The sequence below is a fragment of the Lissotriton vulgaris genome, unplaced genomic scaffold (assembly GCF_964263255.1).
Source record: "Lissotriton vulgaris unplaced genomic scaffold, aLisVul1.2 SCAFFOLD_798, whole genome shotgun sequence".
NCBI classification, from domain to species: domain Eukaryota; kingdom Metazoa; phylum Chordata; class Amphibia; order Caudata; family Salamandridae; genus Lissotriton; species Lissotriton vulgaris.
In genome coordinates, this window is record NW_028243133.1 from 609,594 (window position 1) to 634,115 (window position 24,522).

General features: G+C 44.5%; 1 protein-coding gene across 3 annotated transcripts in view; it reads left to right on the plus strand.

The window, feature by feature from the left end:
• Positions 1 to 24,522, plus strand: part of ATF2 (activating transcription factor 2) — a 403,773-nt gene that overhangs the window by 126,835 nt on the left and 252,416 nt on the right. For all 3 annotated transcript variants that reach the window (XM_086948508.1, XM_086948506.1, XM_086948507.1), the window contains exon 7: positions 8,008 to 8,186. In XM_086948508.1, coding sequence (XP_086804634.1) covers positions 8,008 to 8,186 — 179 coding nt within the window. The remainder of the gene's footprint in view (positions 1 to 8,007; positions 8,187 to 24,522) is intronic.

Genomic DNA, 24,522 nt, shown 5'->3' on the forward strand with positions numbered 1-24,522 from the left:
GCCTTACCAGACACCAATCACCACATGACGATTGAAAATAAAAAGGCCCTCCACCTGTTCTGTTTGTATAAAGCCCAGATGCAACCATACTTAGCTGGCCTGTAAAAGACAGGATGGGAGGGAAGTCCTGAATTAAAGTGAGGGAGCGGGACTTGGAGTAATTGGAGCATCACCTTCTTGTCCCTCGATCGCTTGAAAATGAGACGTACCAAAGCAATTCCAGAACAACTAAAGTTGCATGCTTAAATCAAAACTTTAAACAAGACATTGGAACCAAAAATGTCCTTTATATACATTTCTTGTACAATACTTTAATAATTAGCAAAAGTAGAGGGAGTCACCCAGGTGACTGCTGTGTAGATTTCCTCCATCAACTTCTGCCAAAGATGCTGACATCCCCCTCGTACACCTGCCCTGAACTCCCAAAGGTGACCGCTGACCTGCTTAATCAGCAAAGGAAATCAAACACTGACCCATCTGCTTAGGGAAGAGACTGAATGCTCTGCACCCCTCCTGGCTGGACCAACATTCACAAAAATCACATCTGAAGCCTTAAAGGAAGAAACCTTCTCTAAATAAACGAGAAGAGCTCCTCTTGCATTCAAAACATGGAGCCTAATCTCTTCCTTGTTTGGACAAGAATACTTCCTATTCCTTATGAAAGGCAAATCAATCTTGAGTATAGACGGAGGAGCCGGATGGAAAATGGCTCTTTCCTCAAAAATTCCGCAAAATGGGTGTCTACAAAAAGGAGAACCCCCACTCAGTTAGCCACCTAGCAGAAATTATTGCTACCAAAATGAAGGTCTTCCGAATAAAGATCTTAACATCCACCGCCCCAGTGGTTAAAAGTGTCCACCTTTCAAACCATCCAAAACGAGTAAAAGATGCCTGGTAAGAAGCAGCAGAGGAGGCTAAGGACATGTTATCGAATCCCTTAAACACCAAACTCTCCTCATTAGAAAGGTTTTCCCACTAACCTTTAAAAGCCTTACTTTGTTGCCCAATGCATTTTTTATGTGGTTCCTCTAAGACCTAAGTGAAACCTATCTTGTTCGAAAGAAAGTACGTGAGTCAAATCAACAGTCTGAGGATCAAAATGATTACAACCACACCATTTGCTAAATAATCCCCAATGTTGACGTATGATTTCAGAGTTGATGCCCTTCTAGATGCTTGCAGAGTAAAAGGTAACTTCTCTAATAAGCCTCTATTCCTCACCTCCGGCTTCTCCAATTCAAGGCCGCTAATTTGAGCCTAGAGACTCTCCTGATGTAGACTTGGAAATGCTAAGTGTGACAAAAATTCAGAGAAGTCGGAACAACCCTGCTCATGTCTGCAATAGCATTGTAGATCCCCTGGATGTGGATTACAGAGATTGGTCATACATGCTTCTCCTCCAGTGTAAAAATTGTTCTGATATCTTGACTAGTGAGAGAGACTTCATTCCTTCTTGCTTGGGGATATATGATTTTGCCACCTATAAGTAAATCTCCGGAGAGGGAGGAGATAGAGGAACCCCCTTAAACAGATTTTGAGAGTCAACCACCATGTCAGATCTCATCTCACATCATGCGAAACAGGGTACTCTGAGGGATTTGAGGTACTGTGTTCCAATTGACTAAGAGTTTCACGGCAGACGCCGGTTTCAGTGCAGGCGGAAGCTAAGACTCAAAGATGAGCCGCTGCTGTTTGAACGCTTTTTTCCCGGTCCACGGCCGGTTGCCTCTTGCTCTCAAGGTACCCGCGGATTCTTTAAGGGTTCTACGGCCTGAGGAGGATGCGGCGCAGCTGTCTTGCCTCCTCATCGATTGACAGCCTACAGCGTCTGCCGCATCATCTTTTTCGGACCCCCGCGGCTCCCGCGGGTTCTTGCAGGCTCTCCAAGGCAAGGTGTAGTTGGGTTACTGAGTCACCGAGGGAGGGGTGCGTGGGGGGGTTGTGTACGAGCCCCTGGTGATATTGAGGAGCAGCCTACCAGGCCTAACACTGAATTGAACCTAACACTGGGCTAAGGCAAAACCTGCACAGTGGTGGCGCCAGTCGGAGCAGCCGAGTGCGCTGAGACTTGGAGACCTGTGCTGCCCTGAACTTCAACTTCTCTAACGGTAGCACCTGGCGCAGGTGCAGGCACAGGGGAGGGAGGACATCATAACCCAGCGAGTATCCATGAGGCCTTGGTGAGGGGGTATCCTGTGGGGCTCACGGAGCTTGGGGTAGTCTTGACTTAGCCTGTGAGCACTGCCTCCCACCATCACCCCTGTTTCTCCACTGCCTCACTTTCCTCAATGTCCCACCGCCCTACTGATGCCCCGCCAGAGTAGAGCAGAGTACAGAGTATTGAGACCCGGAGTACTGGAGTTCCAGTGGCCCTTGTGACACCTACAGTGACCTACACTTACACTTAGTGACGAAGTGAATAAGCTCCTTGAAAGAAGCTCCGTGGGCGTTTGCTGGCGACTCTGTTGGGGCCAAAGGACTGCACTTCCTAGCACCCCTAGCGCCGGGAGGTGCTACAAAAGACCGACGCCGGCCCGTGGCGCCCGTCATAGCCCGGAGGTGGCTTGGCCAACCCACTAACTTTGAGGTAAGAATATGGGGAAAATAAAAATACCATTGCACGATCAAGGAGGGGATGCTGTAAATACTTTGGACTCTTTCCTCATGAAGGCAGCAAACGCATTGTCAAAGGAAATTGAGAAAGCAGAGGAGAGACTCACGGGAGTTGAGAAGGATCCTGTATTGTTAGCACTTCATAATAATTCAGCTATAAATGATCAAGTGGACGTAAATTCTGTTCCTACTATGCAAGCGGGGTCCCCAAGACAGATTCCAGTCTCACCCGAATGGTACAGTTTATCTATACTCTACAGGTTCTCCTGTTGAACCCCTGTGGAAAAAAAGGGAGGAAAATCACAATGTCAGGCAATTCCAACTATGACGACAGCTGGGGGTAAGGGCCCGTCCAAAAAGGCTATTTTTGGCCCTGGAAAGCCTGGCAAGCCCATGCAAGACTTGGAAGTTACTCTCACCCGCCTGTTGGCAAAAATCATTGTTAAAGAAGAAACTGTACTAATGCTGGCGCTATGGGACAGAGGGTGAATACAGCAGGTGTTTGTGAACGTGGCAAATTGGTGCCTAGTGAGGTACAGTTAGCGGCCAGCACTGAGTCTGATCTTCAACCAGTTACATCAATGCCTACCTACCATAAGTAGAATGGAAATGGGAGGGAGGAGACAATATACCAGCAATACATGTGATAGACGCGGGATGGGAGCACAACTGAAAATGAGAAATGCAAACACTGGTTGTTCTAACAAAAATGTGTTACCGTCAAATCACACCCTTCTGTATCCCCCTACCAATGTGTCTAACATTGCAAATTCAAGTCATAAAGCAAATTATAGTAGTAGTATGTCGCTTCAAAATCGGCATGCCTAAGTAAGGCTACGGCCAGTGGAATCTTGCCTCGAATCACAGCCCAAAGGGAACTTCAAAGGGATCAGGGAGGATATCAACCCCCCCCATAAGTTTAATCTCCATCTCCCTCCAGCGGCATGCCCTTATGTAATGATTCTAGTAAATGTTCCACCTTTGAAAAATAACCAGACGGAAACCACCCAACAATTAATGAATAAAGCAATGTTGGTTATCTACATTTGCTATGAACCTAGAAGGTTTGCATATTGGCAATCAAAATTAATATGGCTAGAAGAGTATCAAGGGTGGGAAACCCTCTAAAGTCAATTGTGGGAGATTCCGTAGTAATAAACCTTAAACAGCACTATGTGAAATATATTTTGGGTATGATCCCTAACTCTCCTGTGGCGTCTACTCAAATCTTTGCTGTACCTTTGGGTTTTTTTACAGACCGCTGGGGCCAATTCTGTTGAAGGAGACTAGGGTGAGTTGCTCCCATGAGTCTGTTGTTCCCCCTTTCTCTAACCAAGTTGCAGCACCCCCTTTTGTCGGAGAAGCAAATGTCCTTGATATACCCCTAACAAATAGGTTTGCGCCCTTGCAGGATTTAGAGGCATGCAATTGGCATAGGGAAAAAGGAGAGACCATGAGCCCCAACATAGATCAGGAGATAACAAGCACCAGAGTAGTTTACTTGCAGGCTGAAGAAAGGGATAATATGAAAGTATTAGTTTGGAATATAGCGGGGCTTAGATCTAAGAAGGATAACGAAGCCTGGTTAGAAATAATTAATGGGTACGACCTAGTATGCTGTTTTTAGTAGTTGGAAAAAGCCAAGAAAATTGCCAACATTTTACATTGCCACATGAAAAATTAAAATAACAAAAACATTTTTATATCTGGGGGTACTTTTTAATAGTGAAGGGACATGGAAAGACATGGTGGCGAATAGATGTAACTCCTTAGAAAAAATACCATGGCCATTCGATCTTCCACAAAGAAAATTGGGCACTTAACCGGTAGAATCAATCAAAAAAATCTATGGCGCCAGAGCTGTTGCTTCTGCTACATATGGCGTAGGCATATGGGGTATAGCTAATACCGATGCATTACAAAAAAAGGAAGATATATTTTTTAAAAAGTTATATGCTATCTCCAAAGGCTGTTCTAATTACATTATACATCAGGAATTACAAGTACCTTTTATATCTGACCTGACATTTTTAGCTCCAGTTTTACTTTGGCATTCAGTATGGATGAGAGATACAGTAGGACTTACCCAAGATATCATCCAAGATTGTTTATTGCTGGAAAAGGTAAACCGAGTCCCTTGGTTGTGCTACGTTAAAAGCACACTGATGAAGTTGGGTTTAGAGACCCTGTATTTAGATCAATCTGCAATCTGTAATTAAAGCATGTGCTAAAGAATTTAGAGAAAATGTAAATCGTGCTAAACCTACAGTTGTATTGTACTTAGCCCAACCATGTATTTTGGGAGAAATGAATATATACCTGACATCTGTAACAAACCCAGACATATATTTATTTTGTTAAGGTTTAGATTAAATGTTATCCCTGTATCTTAGGATATCCAGCAGAGACTTATTCAGTAAACAAACTTCTTGTTAGTCCCTGTGACAATATATCTATTCAATCTAACTTACATTTGCTATTTTTTTGTAAATTTTATTCATGTATACGGAAAAAGTATATTTGTCCATTACTGTTAAAATATAACTTTGTCCAGTGCCGTCCTGCCCTGTTTTTCCTCCAAATGCTCCCTAACCCATATACCAACTATTGTGTAGCATTGTACTTATGTTCGGCTCTATCAAAAAGGAGGCTAGTGAGGCATTAGATTATTTAAAGAAAAAAGCATTAACTAATATTTTATAATAACTGGTTGGGAGGAGACTAATTCAATAACGTTTATAAAATGTATTTTATTACTCATATATTCGCCATAACAATGTATTTTACTAATTTAATTGGTATTGTTTACAAAGGGCACGGTTAGCACTTTAATTACTATGCACTTTATGAACTGCTAACAAGCTAGTTTGAATAACTTGAATCCAGGAACTAAACCTCTTTAGGTCCCACACTGGCATGTAAGATCCCAAAGACATTTAGACCAAGAACAGAATTGAATATGTTCGTTTGCCTGGCTGTTCTTGAGATATTTAAACAGTGGCTCTTTTGCCCTACAAAGTATGCTAGTGCTTAGTGCTTAGCAGCCTCTCTTCAAACAGAAATTTGTATGAGTCTAGAGGAGATTCTACGAAGTCTGTGATAACCTCTTCTGGCAATGTTCAATACCTACTGATTGGATATGTGATATGTTTTTTTCTACCAAGCATGGAAAAAGTCCTGGATTATTCTACCCACTGTTGTTGAATAAGGAAGGTTAATTGTAATGATTTCTGCTGGGAGGAACCAGTTTAGTTAGTTGAATCACACTTTGTCACAGCCTCTTGGGTTGAAACTTCTTCCTTTGATAAAAAAAAAGTACTTGCATTATTCTTTTAAAATGCATATAAAGAACAACCCCACGACCTTTCAGACCCTGAAGACTTACCTTTATAGGGTACGATGCTCTTTCTGTCTTTAAACACCTTTGTAATCATTGCATTGTACCTATCTGATCCCCAAATAACCTCTTTTCATCAAATTGAACCTTTAGCAAGGCTGATTTCTCTGACGTATATTCTACCTAGTCTATTATCCAGACATTTCTTCTTGCTAACACTTCAAACCCTGCTGACATTACAGTAAGTTCCAGCAAATCTGAGGATATGTTGGCTGTAAATTTGGCCTCTTACTCCATCAATACCAAGAAGCTAGCACTGTCTGTGCCCTCTTGAATTAAGACTGCCAGCATTTTTGTAGTCCTACACCAGGGACTGTCCTGCACATGCTGAGTAAGTATCCGCTTTAATAGAGAAATTAGTTGCTGAATATTACTTCTTCAGTTTGTTATCTTCCATCTTGTCTGTTGCATTAGTTGGAGAACAGTTCTCAGGGTTAAGGGAGGTTTGGCCAATCAAAATTCCTTTCAGCCAGAACAGCACCTACTTTCAAATTATGCTGAAGACTATCCTCCGATTTGTTCAGTGGATACTTTTTCAGTAAAAATCTTGAAACATTGGCACAGCCTACCTCTTTCCATTCCTCAAATATCAACTGCTTAATCTTCTTGTGTAAAGGCGTGGTAAAAGAGGCTGGTTATCGTATTGCAGAAAAGACCTTTCGCATCTTCAGAAGAGGCAAACAGAGGGAACTCCAGATTGTCACTGATGTGCCACAGAACTTCAGGCCCCTCCTCCCTCCTAATGTATTTGCCTGGAAAAGAGTTACTGGTGGTCTCCGCATCTGACGCTGATGAATAAGCTGGAGAACTCAAACCACCAGCCTTTGATACTTTTGCTCACTTTATCCTTGTGCTTGAACTTTGCTCCTAGTTGCTTGGAAACTGCAGCCTCAATCATTTCCTGCACCTCTGAAACTTTCATCAGAGAAGGCATACCTGGAGATTTAGTAGTGGATGCTAGAGACTTGCTTTTCTTAGCAGGAATTGACTCCTCCTCTGAGAAAGGAATAAACATGTTTCCTCTTAGAGCTTAACTGTCTTTCCATTGTCAAACAATGAGATGCAAACTTTCCACCCTGCACAATTCCAACCAGTTGGCTTTGCCCAACTCTGACATAGTTAAAACTTATAAATTAAAGCAGTGGATACTCAGTGGTGACTTACATGCACCAAATTCAGTGGCTTGCTTCTCACTCTGAAGATGCGCTGATCCTCTGCGTGCTGATCTGCTAATACTGACCCAGAAGAGCAGCCCCAGCAATAAATACTGTTGACTCTATGGCAACTGCCCTTACAGGCAACACTCAAACAGACCACTCCACAGCCCTCCTGCAAAATGTGCAGTGTCCTCGGGCAAGTAGGCCTACTCCTCAGTGTCCAACCTTTCCCCTGCAACACATACAAGTTACCTTATGCCAAGAGCCACACTTAATCCAGAAGCAGCCCGCAGCTCTGCAAGGAGCCATATTTGGTGAGTTTGGGAAGAAATAATAGAAATTGGATGGGGGCTTTTATTTCAATAGTTAGGTGGTGATTGGTGTCTGGGGATGCAGGACTGCCCCATGATGGTATGAATTTCACTTGTTGATGTATGTACTTTTGTAAATAGAAAATCTCAATCTTAAAGACTTTTCTTATATTCTTTATTGCAAGTACAGGGAATTATGCTCTAAATAGAGTACTGTAATTGTCCATAGTGAGGTTTGCTTGAGAAGATTTGGGAAGAATTATTTTTCCAGACAGCTTGACAAAAGGATGCAATCCTACCATATATTTCCAAGCATGAAATTCATGATATTACATTTTAAAAATAATTTGGGGGTGATGTTGTAGTAAAAATTGTGTAAGAGAATGAAACTGTAATTATGTAGCATACATACACAGTTATAATTTGTTTTTTCTCAATGAAGTGTCCTGTTTATAGAATAAAAAACATTTATTTGACCAGGTATTTGTGGGTCAATTGAAAAGTCAAATTTGTATTTTTATGTCTAAAGGAGGAGCCATTGCAACCGCCTGCACAGCCCACACCTGCCATTGTTCGGCCAACATCATTACAGGTTCCCAATGTGCTGCTGGCAAGCTCCGATTCAAGTGTTATCATTCAGCACGCAACCCCGTCACCAACGTCAAGCACTGTTATCACTCAAGCTCCACCTTCAAATAGGACAATTGTGTGAGTAATGAAGAATGAATGAGGACATCTTACACATATTAATCAAAAATGCCAATTGTTTTTATTTGTCAGTGCCAAAATGTATTAACCAATTTAATCTGTGACGGGTTAAGAAGATGTTCAGTTATTTGTAAGTAGTTGAATAGATAATAACGTCAGGTGATGGCTGCTCTCCCATGTGTACTCATCCTTTCCTGTTTGCTACAACACTGTAATCTCCTCTTATTCCCCATATATGTTGATTTCTTTGATAAGTTGGTTGCTCTGCATGTTTGGAGCATTGATTTTTTTAAATTAATTTTTGTTACTGATTTTGCCCCAGCAATTTTATTCCTTTGCCTGACTAGGTTTTTGTTCAGTATTGGTATTTAACATTAGCATTTGAACAGAATGACCAGGTTTACAGTGACTTAGGAGAAATTTCAGATGTTAGAAAGGAGTCCTAATATCTGAGGAGCACATTAGGGAAGTACAGTAATCGCGGCCTAGGAAAAGATAATACGGTAAGAAGTTATGAATATAATTGCAGATATGCCCCTGCACACCCCTTGCCTAATTTACAAAGAAGCTTTCTCATATCACCACCACGCAGCCTAATCAGGACAACAGGTTGCGTACTATGAGTTTGGTATGTAGAAGGGATTGTTCCAAGCTATTTTGCCAGAATGGCTCGCTTTTATTCAAAATCATGATATAATTATGCTACAGGAGACATGGGAGGTGGTACCCACTTTTTTAGACTGGTACCAATGCTACAATATTCCTGCCATTGGTGCCATTCTGGTCGTGCATTAGGTGGATTGTCAGTATGGCTGAATTTAGCCCTGGGTGGTCATGTGGAGGTTTTGGAGACTGCTAGTAGTAGTTTTCAAGTGCTCTGTTGAAAAACCCATAAACATGTTTACTTGGTAAACTTTTATAACAATGACTTTAATAATGTACCTAATCCACTATTTTTAGAATTAACTAACTTTATTACCTATTTATCTGACAGGGTTTTTACCCAGGGCCAGGGATTATACCTTTGCCTAGCTGGTGATTTCAATGCACACCTAATGGTAGAAATACTTAGGGGAATACACGGGGGCTAGACCACAGAAGTCAGGAGTGGAATCTTATGACCTATTAGATATTATGGTAACTGAAAGGAAAGATGTCATCATTCCACCAATTTATAGAGGTAGAGAGTCTCCCGCCACCTGGAGCCTAGCCCAAATCTTGCTTCTTGGGTTAGTTGTTGAATCCACCTATAGTGCCCACAATCCACTTTTGAGGCTTTGTTTTTAATGGCTCCAAGGAAAGTTTACGAGAGACAGATAGGGGCCTGTGATCTTCAATCTAGAACGTATAATTTGAAACTGGTATGGAGAATGCACGACCCCGCTCGAACTTTAGAGAAAATTGTGAAAGCGAAAAGGAGATCAGTGGAGGTCTGTCTATCAGAAAAGGATAGTGTAATCAACATAGTGGGTGCCTTTAACAAACATTGGTTAGGCATAAAAAACGCTCTTCTTAAACCATTATCCCGACCTACTAAGGTTGGTTGGATCATGATTGCACAGCAGCTAACCAAGAAATAAAGATAGTACTAGGGAAAAAGCCCAGAAACATAGTATCAATCACTGCCTTGGGGTAACACTATAAGGCTGTGACGGCTAGGCGCTGGCAGCAGGTTCTCACAGATCAATGGAAGACATAGCACAAGCAGTTAATATGAAGGACAGCAAGCACTTCTGGGTCACAGTTTCTGGCATGAGACGTAAAAATCTGACTGTCTTCCTGATTTCTTGCCATATCACTAGTGAATCATGGGAGGACCAAGGTTTATGTCCCCCAATATAGATAATAGAAAGCCAACAGATGTTAGAATTATGGTGGAGGAGGTAGAAGAGGAATGCTTCCAAAGTTATGAGCGGTAAAGCTTTGGGGCCAGATGCAGTACCAATTGACTTACCCTAACTAAATACTCCATTTTGAACCTCCATTTTAACCAATGTGTTCAGTAAAGTGCCTCACACAGATATTCTGGACTCCTGGCGCACTTCTATTATCGTCCCTATATTTAAGAAAGGCAACCGAGAAGACCCCAGTTGTTATAGACCAATATTGTTGATCGATACAACTGTAAAAGTCCTGGGGTGCTGGGGTGTGTTATTTATAATATGATTCAGGAGTGGGCTCAAGCAAAGTCAATCTTATATCCCCCCCAGTATGGATTTAGAAGTAAGGTCTGGACAATTGAGGAATGTGCCAACTTGAGCCTAATAATAGGTAAGTACACCGTCACTAAGCATGTGCCTTTATACATAGCATTTATGGATTTAAGTGCCGCTTTCAACTGTGTGAATCGTTCGCAGCTATTGCACATGTTGATACTTAAGGGTTTGCATGCCTCTCTTGTCTATTTTCTTGCATTTTTCCATAGGGGCGTGAGAGCCAGAGTTATTATTATTATTTAGAAGATTTATAAAGCGCTCAGCTACCCAACAGGGTTTCCCGTCGCTGACAGCGGAATAAGATTTTTGCGGAAGGCCAAGAGGATTGACAGTTCCTGAGTTCTAGTGGGAGGGAGTTCCACACTTTAGGTTCCAGAAAGGAAAACGAACGGGTCAGTCCTACTCTAGGAACTGAGAAAAGGGAAAGATTGGCAGATTGAAGATTGCGAGAAGGTTGATAGGGCTTGACAAGATTGAGTATACATGCGGGGGACCAGGCCGTGCAAAGCTCTGAACATGTAGCAGAGAGCCTTAAATTTTATACGCTTGCCAACCCTGAGCCAGTGGAGTTGAAAAAGCAAAGGGGAGACAGGGGCTTTGCATTTCAAACTAAAAAGCAGGAGGACAGCTGCGTTCTCGATGAGCAGTAGACGACAAACAGAGGTCTTATCCGCACCCAAATACAATACGTTACCGTAATTGAGTCTGGAGATCACCAAAGCCTGCAGGACAGTCCTCTGAGCAGCAGGTGGAATTAGCCAGAGAATTTTCAGTAACCACTTGAGGATCGCAAAGCAGGCCGATGTGACTCCAGAGACCTGAGCAGCGAAAGAAAGGTTGTTATCGATAGAAAACCCCAGGTTCTTGACCTTAGGAACCGGGATGGGTAACGGTCCCAGAGATACAGGCCAGTGGTTGGCTCCCCAGAGCTCCAGATTGTTCCCCAAGATGAGCGCCTCCATTTTAGAGCCATTCAGTCTGAAAGCTTTGCTGGACATCCACAAGGAGATGTTACCAAGCCAAGTTTAAGTTTGGAAGGATCAAGGTGTTGAGCAGATGCTAAAGAAAATATAATCTGCGTATGAGAAAATAGTCAACCCGGATTTTTCAGCAATATCTGCCAAAGGACGATCGTAAAGATTAAAGAGCAGAAGACTCTGGATCGAACCCTGTGGAACACCAGATGTCAAAGCAACGGGGCTCGATTTCGGGGTGTGGTGGAAGACCTGAAAGGAGCGGTCCTCCAAGAAAGATATCAGCCTGCAATGCCAGTGCTCATAAGATGCTCCACCCAAATAGAATGGGAGACCGTATCAAAAGCGGCGCTCAAATCCAAAAGGAGGAGCGCTGCTGTGCCTCCATGATCAAGCTGCTGTCTAAGGTCTTCAGTGACCCCCTGCAAAGCTATTCGGTACTGTGACTGGGACGAAAGCCAGACTGAGACGGATAAAATAGCTTATGTTTCGTTACATGTGCAGAAAGTTGAAAAAATGTATGTGTTTTTCCAATATTTTGAAAAAGGTGGCGAGAAGAGATATAGGCCTGTAATTAGACCAGCAGTGGGGATCTAAACCAGTCTTTTTCAACAGTGGAAGCACCAGAGCGTGCTTCCAACTGCTCGGTAGCTGGCCCAGATTTAGAGAGGAATTGCACAGTTGCACAGGCACCTTGAGGGCAGGCTTATCCAGGCATCTATGCATGGAAGGAGGAAGAGGATCAAGTGGGAATCCAGACTTGATGTTTCCAAGGAGATTTCTTAAAGAAATTAAATCAATTGGGAGCCAGGCCCTAACTTGACATTCATCCATTGCAAAATCAAAGGGAACAGTCGGAACCAAGTCAGAGAGTAGAGTAGTGGGAAAGATAAAGTTGTCCTGAGAAGAGGAATCCAATTCAAGCTCACGATGACTGGACACAACTTTATTGTGAAAGAACTGCGCAAGTTCATTACAATTTTGTAGCAAAAGGGAAGGGGATGGCAAAATGTATTAGATGCAGAACTTTAAATAGGGTTTTCTGACAATTTTGAGCGGACATCATTTTATCCATGAAAGAGGCACGGGCAGTTCTGCAAGGAGCATGGTACTTTTTTGTGCCTCCAGATAAGTGGCTTTAGCCTTTGGCACGTAATGCTTTCTCCACAATATCTCCAAAGCTTAACATTGTGTTTTTTCCAGCTCTAAGGGAGCCCGTTAACTGGTCTGAATCCAGTTGAGATGAAATAGAAGGAGCAGTCTGCCGAAGCAGCTCATTAAGTGCCTTCATATCAAGAAAGGACCAGTTCCGAGTTTTCTTTGGCAAAGTGGAGGAGCGAGGTAAATGCGTCGAAGAGAACTCAATAAAGAAAGGAATGGCAAGGTGGGCAGACCAGCCTAGCTGAACGGGAGGAGCAGTAGACGGTGGGAAGATTTGAAAAAATAGGATCCAAAAGGTGACCAGCTACATGGGTAGGAGAGGAATTAATAAGTGAAAGATTAAGGGTCAAAAGGTCATCCAAAAGAGTTTAAGCAGGTTTATTACAAGGGTCGTCAAAATGAAAATTCAAATCCACAAGCACAGAAAAATTTGCCGCACAAAGAATGAGAGGGGCAAGTGATTTGGTCAACAGGGAGCCCCAGTTGTTAGGCGGACCAGGGGGGCGGTATGAGAGCACCAGATAGGGGGACCAGGGGGCGGTAATGAGGGCACCAGAAAAGGTCAAATTGGGGGAAAGTGGGATGGAGAAAAGTAGGGCTTCACTGTTTGGGATCGTGAGTGCCTCAATTTTGCAGTTATAGGTATTAAAAAAAATAATAGCACTTCCTCCACCAGTTTTCAGAGGTCTATTTATACCTAATAGAGCAAAATTCTGTAGTAGTGCCGCATTCACATCAGGTATAGACCCATCGTGGAGCCAGGTCTTGGTTAAAAAAAAACGCATCTGGATCCATATCGACTAGGAAGTGAAATAGGTGACGCTGGTGTTTGGGAAGGGAGCGACAGTTGAGACTAAAACAACGAAAAACTTTGGTTGGATTTAAGCCAGAATTGTCAACTCTGGAAAGGTGGGGAGTTTCTCCTCCAAAAGAAGCGTAGGGGCCGGGCTGGAAATATGTGGGGAAGCTAGGAAAATAGGTTCTGTAGGCGACTGCTGGGTGCACCATTTTCTACCCCCCCCCCATATTATCTGCCATAAAGATTTACCTTTGTTATATATAACCAATTTTATCAGAGTGAGGCCATTATTGCTTTGGTTATCCATTTGGAGTAATGAGCAGGCATTACTTACAAGAGATATAATAAATGACTACGGACCAGATGTAGGAAGGGTATTACCGGTCGGTAACGGCCGAAATTAACTAATTTTGGCCGTTACCGACCGGTAATAGGCTTTTGTGATGTAGGGGCCGAAATTAAGGATTCAGTAATTTACCGAATCGGTTTCTTAAATACCGATTCGGTAAATTACCGAATTCCTAATGTAGGGAGCACTTAAATGAGTGTTTATCCCATGTTAGGAATCCTTATTTACCACCAACTACAAGTTGGTGCTAAATAACGAAAAAAAAACAAAAAGCAATTTTTTGCAAATTGCTTCAGTGCCATGTTGCAGACATACATGCCCTTAGGGCCCTTAGGGCATGTATGTCTGCAACATGTGCACCCATACACAATTGAGGGGTGCAACAGGGTGTCAAAGTGACATCCTGCCACCCTTCAATCAGTATTTACCGATTCGGTAATTGCCATTCATTCCTATGGGCCTCCAAGCCCATAGGAATGATTGGCAATTACCGAATCAGTAAATACCGATTTTTACAGATTCAGTAAAATTTACCAAAAAATTACCTACATACTATTTACCTATTCTTAAATACCGAATCGGTAAAATTCGGTATTTAAGAATAGGTAAATAGTCTTTACCTACATCTGGCCCTACATCTCTTGCTATAATGGCCTCCGAATTCTGTGGTTGCCATATATTAAATCTGAATTTGGAAAAATTGGTGTGGAGAGAGCTTTTATAAAGAGAGATTTATGCCCTACGTTTAATAACCCGTCTATTTAGAGCAACCATGAGGGAGATGGGAGCACTCCCTGTTATTTAAGTTTCTAGCTGACACAGTTAAATATTTACTGTATTTTCCTTTAGGCTACCAACTGAATCTTGCTGCTATTCCTTGCCAGTGTAATAAGTCAGGCCAAACCATGATACATTTTTTATTGTTCTGTACATTTAATGAATTGTATACAAGGTTATTTTTATTCCATTTTTTAAAAGGAGAAATTACAACATAAGGCAGAGTGCAGCTATGTTTTCATCAATTTTCCAACTGTCTGACAGTGAAACATGTTTACACATAGGCACATTTTTAAGACATGTTGTGAGGGCACGTAGCACTTTATTATTTTAACAATATGCTGCTATTTTGTATTTTTACTCTGCGCTTTTTAATGTATAGTGTTATGTACAGATAAGTTTTAATTAAATGTATAATAATTTGATAATGTACTTATGTTCATAACTGGATGAAATGTTGACTGTTACATATCCATGTACTTTTATGGAAGGGAAAACCTTATGAATCAAGTGACAAACTGAACTGAATTGCAGATATGTTGTAGTTGTCTGAAAATTCAGATTATATTTATTAAAACTTATCTCGAGAACCAGAACAAGAATTCCTTCAGTGATTACAGCATTGAGTTACAGGTACAATTAGTGGTCTACGTATTGTGGTTGGAGAGTCCATTTTCAATGGGATAGAGACAAAAAGGAAGTGAAGGTTAGACCTAAATTAGAAAGAGGGGTGGTGGAGATGATGGGTCTAATTACATTTTTAGCTTGCAGCCTATATCTTCGCCAGGGCGGCGGTACCCTGGTGGTGATAGTGTTCACCAAATTTCGAAATTACTCCAATGCTGGTGGTCCTTTCTGATGCATTGGCAAGATATGGTGTCATGGAACTGCTGCAGAGACGACTCCTATTGCTGAGAACTCGATCATGGACACCATATTCAACCTCTCAAAACTTACATTACCTCCAGCTGAGATAGCTGTCCTAAGCCTGGGGTCTCTCATTTGTAGCTACAAATAAACCAGATTTCTTCGAGATTTAAAATTGAAATACACAAATATTTCAGAAAACTGAGACTAAGTCATTTTTTTAAATAAGAATCCGTACCAAGGTAAACTCCATATCACAGGCCTAAGACTTCCCCCTTACATTCACTACCAGTGGAATTATTGACGTTTGAAAAAATGGGGTTAAGAGACACAGTTGAACTTGGTAACAAACACAAATATGTCCTTTACAAAATCTTAAAGCATGAATGCTTGGCCTTGAAATCCCTAAGAAATAATGCAAGCATTGTAGTCAAAACTGCGGACAAGCGGGGCGTGGCCAGCAGCCGGAGGGAATGGTCGCCTGCTAAAGCGGCTCCCCGGCCCTCACCTAAAACTCAGCTAAATTGATCCGTTTTCCGGTGCGGGAACCTCCTGAAATCGAGAGGTCCCCACCGCCTACCAGTGGTGCGTTGATGGTTAGCGGCGCCGGAGGTTTTAAGGAGGAGAAGGGAGAGAATCTGCCCGCTGCGACGCGATCCCCGGCGAACCTGCAAGATGGCGGCGGCTACGAGGTCCCGGCCCAGGGCCTAGAATTGTACTGCAGCTTGCTGGGCCCTTCAGTCTACCTGAACACCCCCCTCACTCACCGGGTCCAACCGGAGTGTCCCCACCGCTTGCCCTGTTGATCGGAGGAGTCTGCGCTGCTGGAGGGCCCGCGGCGCGGCGGGAGGGGTGAAGCTGTCTCTGCCGTTCGGATGCCGGGGCGGCTTCTACGCAACACCCCGGCTTTGGGGCCTACACGAAGGCCGCCACAACAGCCTGGGGACCCCTACATCAAGGTGACCACTGCGGCGCCGGCTCTTCGGCGCGGCCAGCGCTCTCCCCAATCGGCCTACATAATTTTGCCTTTGTAAGGGACTGCTGCCTATCCCGAGCCCCCTACAAGTCTTGGGGGATGACCGCGCCCACCCTGGCTGCGGCGGTGCTCCTGCGACCCCCGAAATTGTGGTTCCCCCCTCTCCTGCCATCGGACCTCCACCCTGTTGCAGGCGACCTACCTGGGCCCCCAGACGACACGGCCCTAGGTGCAGACTTGCCCTTCCTGCCTTGGAGGTGACGATTGGACGCTGAGGCTGGGTGTCCGCGTAGTGCTGCCTTCCTTCCTGGCCCCTGGAAGCTCCAAATGGCCATCTTGACACCCCGCAACAAGGTGTTTTGACCCCGTGAACTCTACCCCAGACTAGTGGAATCCTACATCGTGGCCTGCTCCCGAGGCCCTCCCCACCCCCTTGGCTGGCATGCTTGACTTCTTCCGACGTGAGGCGCTCATGGGCACGATCTATGAACTACATCACAGTAAGTGGTTGAGCTCTCACTCCCCCAGCTACCATTATTTTGCCTTGATCTCTTCATTCCTGGTAGCCCCCGGGCTATGGACGCTCTGGTGGCAACGGTCCGGTGGGGGCGGTGACTGACTGCCCGGACCGGTGTGGTGGTGTCATTCTCCTGTTGTGCCTCTGTTCACATTTTGGCGCCGCTGGAGTGTGGCGTGCTTGTCGGCTCTCGGGATGGCTTCCAATAAAGGCGGCAGGCCGTCCGCTCAAAGGCAGATCAATAAACTCTTGTGGGGATCCAAGGGGGAGAATAAGGAAGCAAATCCCGATGCGACACCAAAAAATGCAACTCCCCCGCATGCGGGAAAACCGCCCACACTGGAAGACGTGCTGGAGGTGATAGCTGGTGTCCGCTCCTCTTTGGAGACCCGCATGGACTCTGTGAACATAGAAGTTACCTTGCTGCGGGCGGATCTCCGCAAAATGGACCCCAAAGTTAAAGACATAGAGATCAAGACCACGGCGGTCATAGACGACACCTCCACCCTCCAACAACAGGTAACCCAACTCCAAAAACAACAACAGTACATGGGAGAGCTCTTAGATGATTATGAAGGACGCGCAAGACGCAACAACCTCCGCATCCTGGGGGTTCCGGAACGAATGGAGGGGCCGACCACTGACCTCTTCGTTGAGAATCTGATTCTAAAACACCTCCAGCCCAAGCAACTATCTAACTATTTCTCAATTGAGCGGGCACACAGGGTCCCGAGTGACAGGCCGAAACCGGGGGCTCCCCCCCCGCCCCATAATCGCGCGAGTCTTTAACTTCCGGGATTGGAAAGTTATCCTTCAAACGGCACGAACGGGGCCGCCCCTACACCTGGAGAATATCCACATCACGATCTTCCCCGACTTCACGGTGAAGGTACAAGCAGGAAGGCGCAGTTTTCTGGAAGTAAAAAGGCCTTGCGAGCTAAGAATATAAAGTACGCTATGCTGTTTCCCGCTAAATTGCGTGTGGAGTCTGAGGGCAAGACTTGGTTATTTCTGTCCCCTAAGGAGTTCTGGGACTGGCTCGAGGGTTGGCGTCAATCTGGTAAAACTCCAAATAATCCCCGAGCTTCGGCCAACCACTCCAGCCAGAACCTGCTGCCCAAAAGCCAGGACTTGTTTACTGATGGCAATCAGGATGACCAGTGATGTCTTTTAGTTGCCTGGGACTCCTCTGCGAGGCGGTCAGGAGGCCCTTCTTCGGTCCTCCTAACACTGCTGTGACTTTTTTCCCTGGGCGGCCACATATCGGCTGGTTTGTACTCGTTCATGTTCTCCTTGTACTCCTTCCTCCGGTCCGGACACTAAGGACCATTCCGTTTTTTCACTGTTTATTGTAATATGTAGATGAACACACCTATACAATTTGACCTAAACTGTATAAGGCACCACGATCTCATAGACTTCAGGCGAGGGCTCACATGGCTCTACAAGCACCCCGTCAATCTTTGGGAGGGCGACGGGCACTCTGCCTAGTTGGGGTGTGGATAGTTCAAAGTCTGCGGGCAGGGGGGCAGGGTGGGGGGATGGAAAGTGAGGGAGGGGGGTATTGGGAAATGTTGTTCTGGTTTTGTTGGTTTTTGAAGACAGAGCGTGTCGCAATTTGGGACGATGTGAGCCGCGAGACAATGGACGACGCGGTTGACAGACACCCCCAGAGACGTTCACATAGGTCAGGGTCTGATCTTGCAGATTTTATACAAGCTATGGGATTACAGGACCTTTGGCGTACACAACACCCTGACACTCCCTACTTCACCCATTATTCTAATGCCCACAACAGCATGTCTCGCATTGATTATATCTTTTGTCCCCTGGCCGACGTTGGTCATCTCCGCAATGTTCGAGGTCTCCCCCGAGGCATCTCCGATCACTCCCTCCTCAGTGTCGAGCTCACTTACCATCAGCAGTTCACCCGAGGGACGATCATCATTACCCCCTGGATTTTAAAGATCCCTGATATTAAGGAGAACTTGATTGTACATACTGATTTTTATTTTGCCGAAAATGTCGGCTCCGTGACTTCGGCAATAACACTGTGGGAAGCTTACAAAGCTGTTCTTAAGGGCAGGTCACTGGCTCTCAAGGTCGGGTATGTCCGCAAACATAATGAACGAGTGATCCAAACCGAAACTGATCTGCTTTGCCTTGAGTCCATCCATAATGTTAATCCGTCCGAAGATACGGTCCGTCGTCTCCAGTTGAAACAACAGGAGTACAGGGCTTTGGCCTCTGAGCTGGTGCAGGCCAGGCTTCTCCAGACTCGTCATAGAATCTGCGAGTTAGGAGACCGTGCGGGTAAAATGCTGGCGTGGTTGGAGCGTCGTGAACAGGGGGCGAGATGGGTTCCACTGCTTGTCCGTTCCGATGGAGCCCGAATAACGACTCCCCAGGAATGGGCAGCGGCCTTCGCTGATCACCTCGAACACGTCTATACGGCTAGGGCACACTATAATGCTGAGGAATCCCAGTCCCTTCTTGACGAAATGCCCTTACCCTCCATTTCGGATGAAGATAGGGAGGCGCTGGAAGCCGACCTTACCTCCGAGGAGGTCAGCAATGCTATCTTTGCTATTAAATCTGGCAAGGCCATGGGTCCAAACGGGGTCCAGGTTGAATTCCTGAAATCCGTAGCTTTAGGGGTCACTCCACATCTAAAAAACATGTTTGAGGAAAGCAAGGAAAGAGGCATTTTGCCGCCAGATCTGAGGCTGGCGTCTATCGTAGTCATTCCTAAACCGAATAAACCCCCTACGGATGTTGGTTCTTATAGACCGATCTCCCTGATCAGTTCTGAGGCCAAGGTACTGGCTAAGCTCCTGGCTACCAGACTCCTCACGGTCCTTCCGTCCCTGGTCCATGCTGACCAGTCGGGGTTTCTCCCACACCGAAACACAGCACTGAACCTCCGTCGAGTCCATAATGTACTGGGTAGACAGCCGTATTTGCAAGAGGACACCGCTATCCTCTCTCTCGACGCCACAATGGCGTTTGATACGATCGAGTGGACATACCTCTTTGCAGTCTTGACAAAATTCGGCTTTGGGCCCAATTTCATACAGTGGGTCAGGCTCCTCTACACCGACCTCTGGGGTCAGGTTAGAGTCAAAAATCACACTTCCTGACAATTCCCACTGCACCGAGGGACCTGGCAAGGTTGCCCCCTGTCACCGTTGCTATTCGCCCTAACTTTAGAACCACTGGCTTATTGGATCTGCACGGACCATTCTATCCGGAGCCTTAGTTGGGCCGAAGGTGTTGTCCACGAAATCTCACTGTACGCGGACGACATATTGGTATATATATCCAACCCCGCCGCCTCTGTTAATAGTCTCTTTCACGTCCTGACCAATTTTGGAAAATATTCCGGCTACTCCATAAACTGGTCCAAGTCTGTCCTGTATATGTTGCATGGCCCACCACCTACGTTACCCACAGGTTATTCTGTTCCTCTGGCTGTTGAAGGTTTTAAATACCTCAGCATTTATGTCACCCAGGATCCCCAACTTTTCTACGACCGCAATCTTAAGGGCCCCCTGCAGAGAATACATGACGATATTTCCCACTGGAGATCTTTGCCTCTTTCCCTCCTTGGCCGAGCTGCCTTATTTAAAATGCTGGCGCTTCCCCGCTTCCTGTATGTCCTCCAGAACTGCCCATTTCCGATTTCCGATTCCTTTTTCACCATTCTTGAGGGAAAAATGTGTTTATTACTGTGGGACGGCAAGGCACCTCGCATCGCTCTCCGTAAACTCAATAAGAGCTGGTACAATGGTGGCATTGCTCTACCTGATATGCGCCTGTATTACTGGGCGTCCCAACTGGTGGCCACTAATCAGTGGATCCACGGTACACCCACGGACCCAGCATTTCATATCGAATGTTATCAGACGGGGCGTGAGCGTTACCTGGGGGCTCTATACAGCAGACCACAGCGTAATAGTTATGTAGGTCCCATGCAACAGACGGTGGCCATATGGCATCGCGCCACTAAGAGCCTTGGTTGGTCCAACAAGTTCACTAAGGCGACGCCACTTTGGTCTTTGCAGAAGCTTGGCCTCCTCTATTTCCAGCCGGGATTTGACAGATGGGATACTATTGGCATATCCACCGTTGGGGATTTGATACACAAAGGGAAACTTCTATCCTTCTCAGAATTGGAACAGAAACACGCACTCTCACACAGGGAGGTCTTTCGATACCTCCAGGTTAATCACGCTATCCAGATAAACATACCTGACCTCTCCTCCCTCCCAGAGGCCTCACCCTTTGAGGACAGATTGCTCTCTGAACTCCTGCTGAATAAGGAGATTTCCTGTACCTATCGCAAGCTCTGTAACAACTTACCTGACTCCTTTCCAGCTCTGCGCCGCACAAGTGGGAGGGCGTCGTGGGCGACTTAGAGGATACTGACTGGTTAGCGGCGCTAATGTCCCCACTGGAATCTGCCACCGCTTCCGCTTGATATAGCTTAAAATACTCCATAGAACTTACATGTCCGGCCCGCTACTCGCTAAATTGGGTAGACGCCCCGATGCCCACTGTCTGCGCGGCTGCGGCATGACAGGTACCTTTTATCACACCTTATGGGAATGCCCGGTGAGTCAACGCCTATGGCAAGGGGCAGTTAAGAAAATGACGGAGGCATTGGGGAAACCAATGCCACTCTCTTCCCCAGGGAGGGATCCTCAATGTTTGGGAGGCGACCGACTTGACAGACATAGAACACCAGTGGTTGGCCCTAGGATGCCTCCTTATTAAACGATCCATAGCAATGCACTGGGGCTCTCCAGACCGCCCGCTTGTGATACGATGGGTGGCAGAGATGGACAGGGCTATGTTGGCCGAGAAAACAGTGTATAAACTTAGAGGTTGCCCGAAAAAGTGGGACAAGAAGTGGGGGCCGTGGAATGTGTACAGAGGCGAGATCTGCAGTTCTCCCACTGCAGACATGGCGATGGATAGGGCAAGATCTGCCCCCTAGAGATCTTTTAAACTAGGCATACATGAGGCTGAACTGTATTCTATTTTTGTTTCTGTGTCTTCATATATTGTTTGATATCTTTTGTTGTCAGGGTGAAAGGGCGAGGGCTGCTCTTTGAAGATCCTCTAGCTCTGACATATATGTGGCTAAATTTTATTTTATGTCTTTGTATCCTTCTGTCCATATATTGCTTGATATGCTCTGTTTTCTCCTTAATAAAAGATTTTATTTAAAAAAAAACTGCGGACAAGAGGAGAGGGATTGTTATCTTGAACACGAACGACTACTGCGAGGAGATCCATAGACAACTATCTGATCGAGAATGCCACCAGTAAATTGACAGCAATCCTATAAAAGACATCGAAACCCTAATACTTAGTACCACCAGAAAGGATTTTTAAGTCCAAATGAACTTGACTTCTTGAACAGGCCTCACCCACGTATTCCTATTCTATACACCTTCCCATGGTACATAAGAATCTTCAGAATTCCCCAGGTCGACCTATAGCCTCTGGCTGTGGTTCCATCCTGGAGTCTCTCTGTAAATATGTTGATTTTCTTTTCTTTAGACCACCAGTTTTGGAGGCTAAGGCTTACATTACGGACAGCATGGACTTTGTTAATGCTATCGAAGGGATGGATGTTTACAGATTGAAGGAGTTCCTAGTTACTATGGACATACAATCCCTCTATACCAACATTCCCCAGCAGAAGGCCCTTAGGGTGTTAAAGGAGTCCCTGGACTGTAGGACACATCTCTGTCAGCTCCCCACCCATATTGGATCTCACGAGGTAGCTGTAAGTAAACAATATTTTAAATTTGGGAACTACTTCTACTTCCAAACTAAAGGTGAGGCAATGGGGCCTGGATTTGTGCCTAATCTAGCGAATCTCTTCATGGCCGACCATGAGGAGCAGCTAATTTTCACCATGAAAACATCTTTGTATGAACTAGATACATCAATGATGTCTTCATAATCTGGAGGAGACCTTGTAGAAAACGTATTGAAGTCCCCTCGTGAATAGCACACATTCTAATGATATTCATTTCACTATGTTTTATGATCCACAAGAGATTGCCTTTCTTCATCGTAAGATCCTGTCAGAAAATAGCAAATTGTACACATCACTATTTTGAAATCCCACTGAGAAAAGTTCTTTTCTTCAGTATCATAGTCACCATCCACGAAACATGAGAGACAATTTCCATTTGGGCAATTTCTTAGAATTAGACAGAACCGCATATCATACTAAGATGAATAAGATACTTTGATTACCAGATTGTTGGAAAGAGGTTGTCCAAAAGACTTGTAAACCAGGCCTTTAAACGGTCATAATACAATCCTGGGGAGGAACTCTTGGCGCCCTGTTTGAGAGATGAATCTGCTAACCTCCTGTCATGTGTTAATACATTCAGTATGGCCAGTAATGATGTTAAAGTGATTGTCCATAAGCACTGGGATTTAGTTATACCCCCAATGACACAATTAAAAAAAGTGTTCTCATTCCGTAAAGGGTCCAACATTAAAGATCTAATAGTAAGGGCAGCCTTACCCAAACCTACTCTCACATCACAGTGGGATCTACCCCCTACATTGGAATGCTATAAGTGTGTCAATTATACAGTTTGCAAATATTGTAAAGAAACCAATCTGTTTTCACATGGTGATACTAAGATGGACTTGCTTTCCATGACCAATTGCAACTCTCATAATATGGTTTACACTATTTGGTGTCACTACGATATGATTTATATAGGATGTACCACTCAAAGTCGAACTTAGTATTTTACAACATAAGAGTTGCGTCAGGTGTAATGTTACAGGAGCACCATTGGTGGAACATTTACAGCTGCTATTGCACACCACAGAGAACATCCATTGGCAGGTGATTGAACAGATAACATCAGATCCTAAAGGAGGAAACAGGCTACATATATGTATGAAAAAGGAACTTAAATGGGTTGACCGTATGGACTCCATATCCAATGGAGTGAATATACTGGAGAATTAGTGACAGGCTGTACTTTTCTGATAAACACATACTTTTTTTAATTGTTCTAAATATTGTACATTTTCATAATTGGTGAATGTATGCTATAATTGTTCAATGTGGTTTAGCTAGATAATGCATGTATCAAGTGTACTATAAATGCTGTATTATCCTCTGGACACTTTTCATGCCAATTCAATTGTTTTGAGTTCAATTTCTTTTAATCTTGCCACTCGGTCCCACTCTTTTTGAATCTTAAATGGTTAGTAGCCCAGCTGGACTATCTGTTTTTCTTGAAATATTGTAGTCCAGACATCACAGCTGGATATCATATAAACCCTATACCTTTGCACATTTATCATCTGGTTGCTTTTCAGGAAGTATTTTATTCTCTTTCTATAGTAGTTTGTTTGTTCCTTAGAATTACATTAGAATTTCTATTAGTTCATTTTTTTAAATACCCTTTTTCAGGGTTACACGCTGCTTTTTTCAGTAACAGTCTGGTGTTTTTTGCTATTTTTTTGTAAAACGTAGCTGTCTTTCCAGTGACTGCTAGCACATGCACGCTATGCATAGCACAGACTATTTAGAGGAGAGTGCGTGCAGCCAGTCTGTGACCGCATCCTTCGATACAGCGAAAAACATCCGCTGCGCTTGTCTACGTACTTGTGCCCACTTGATGGCATCATAGCACAGTCTTGCATGATTT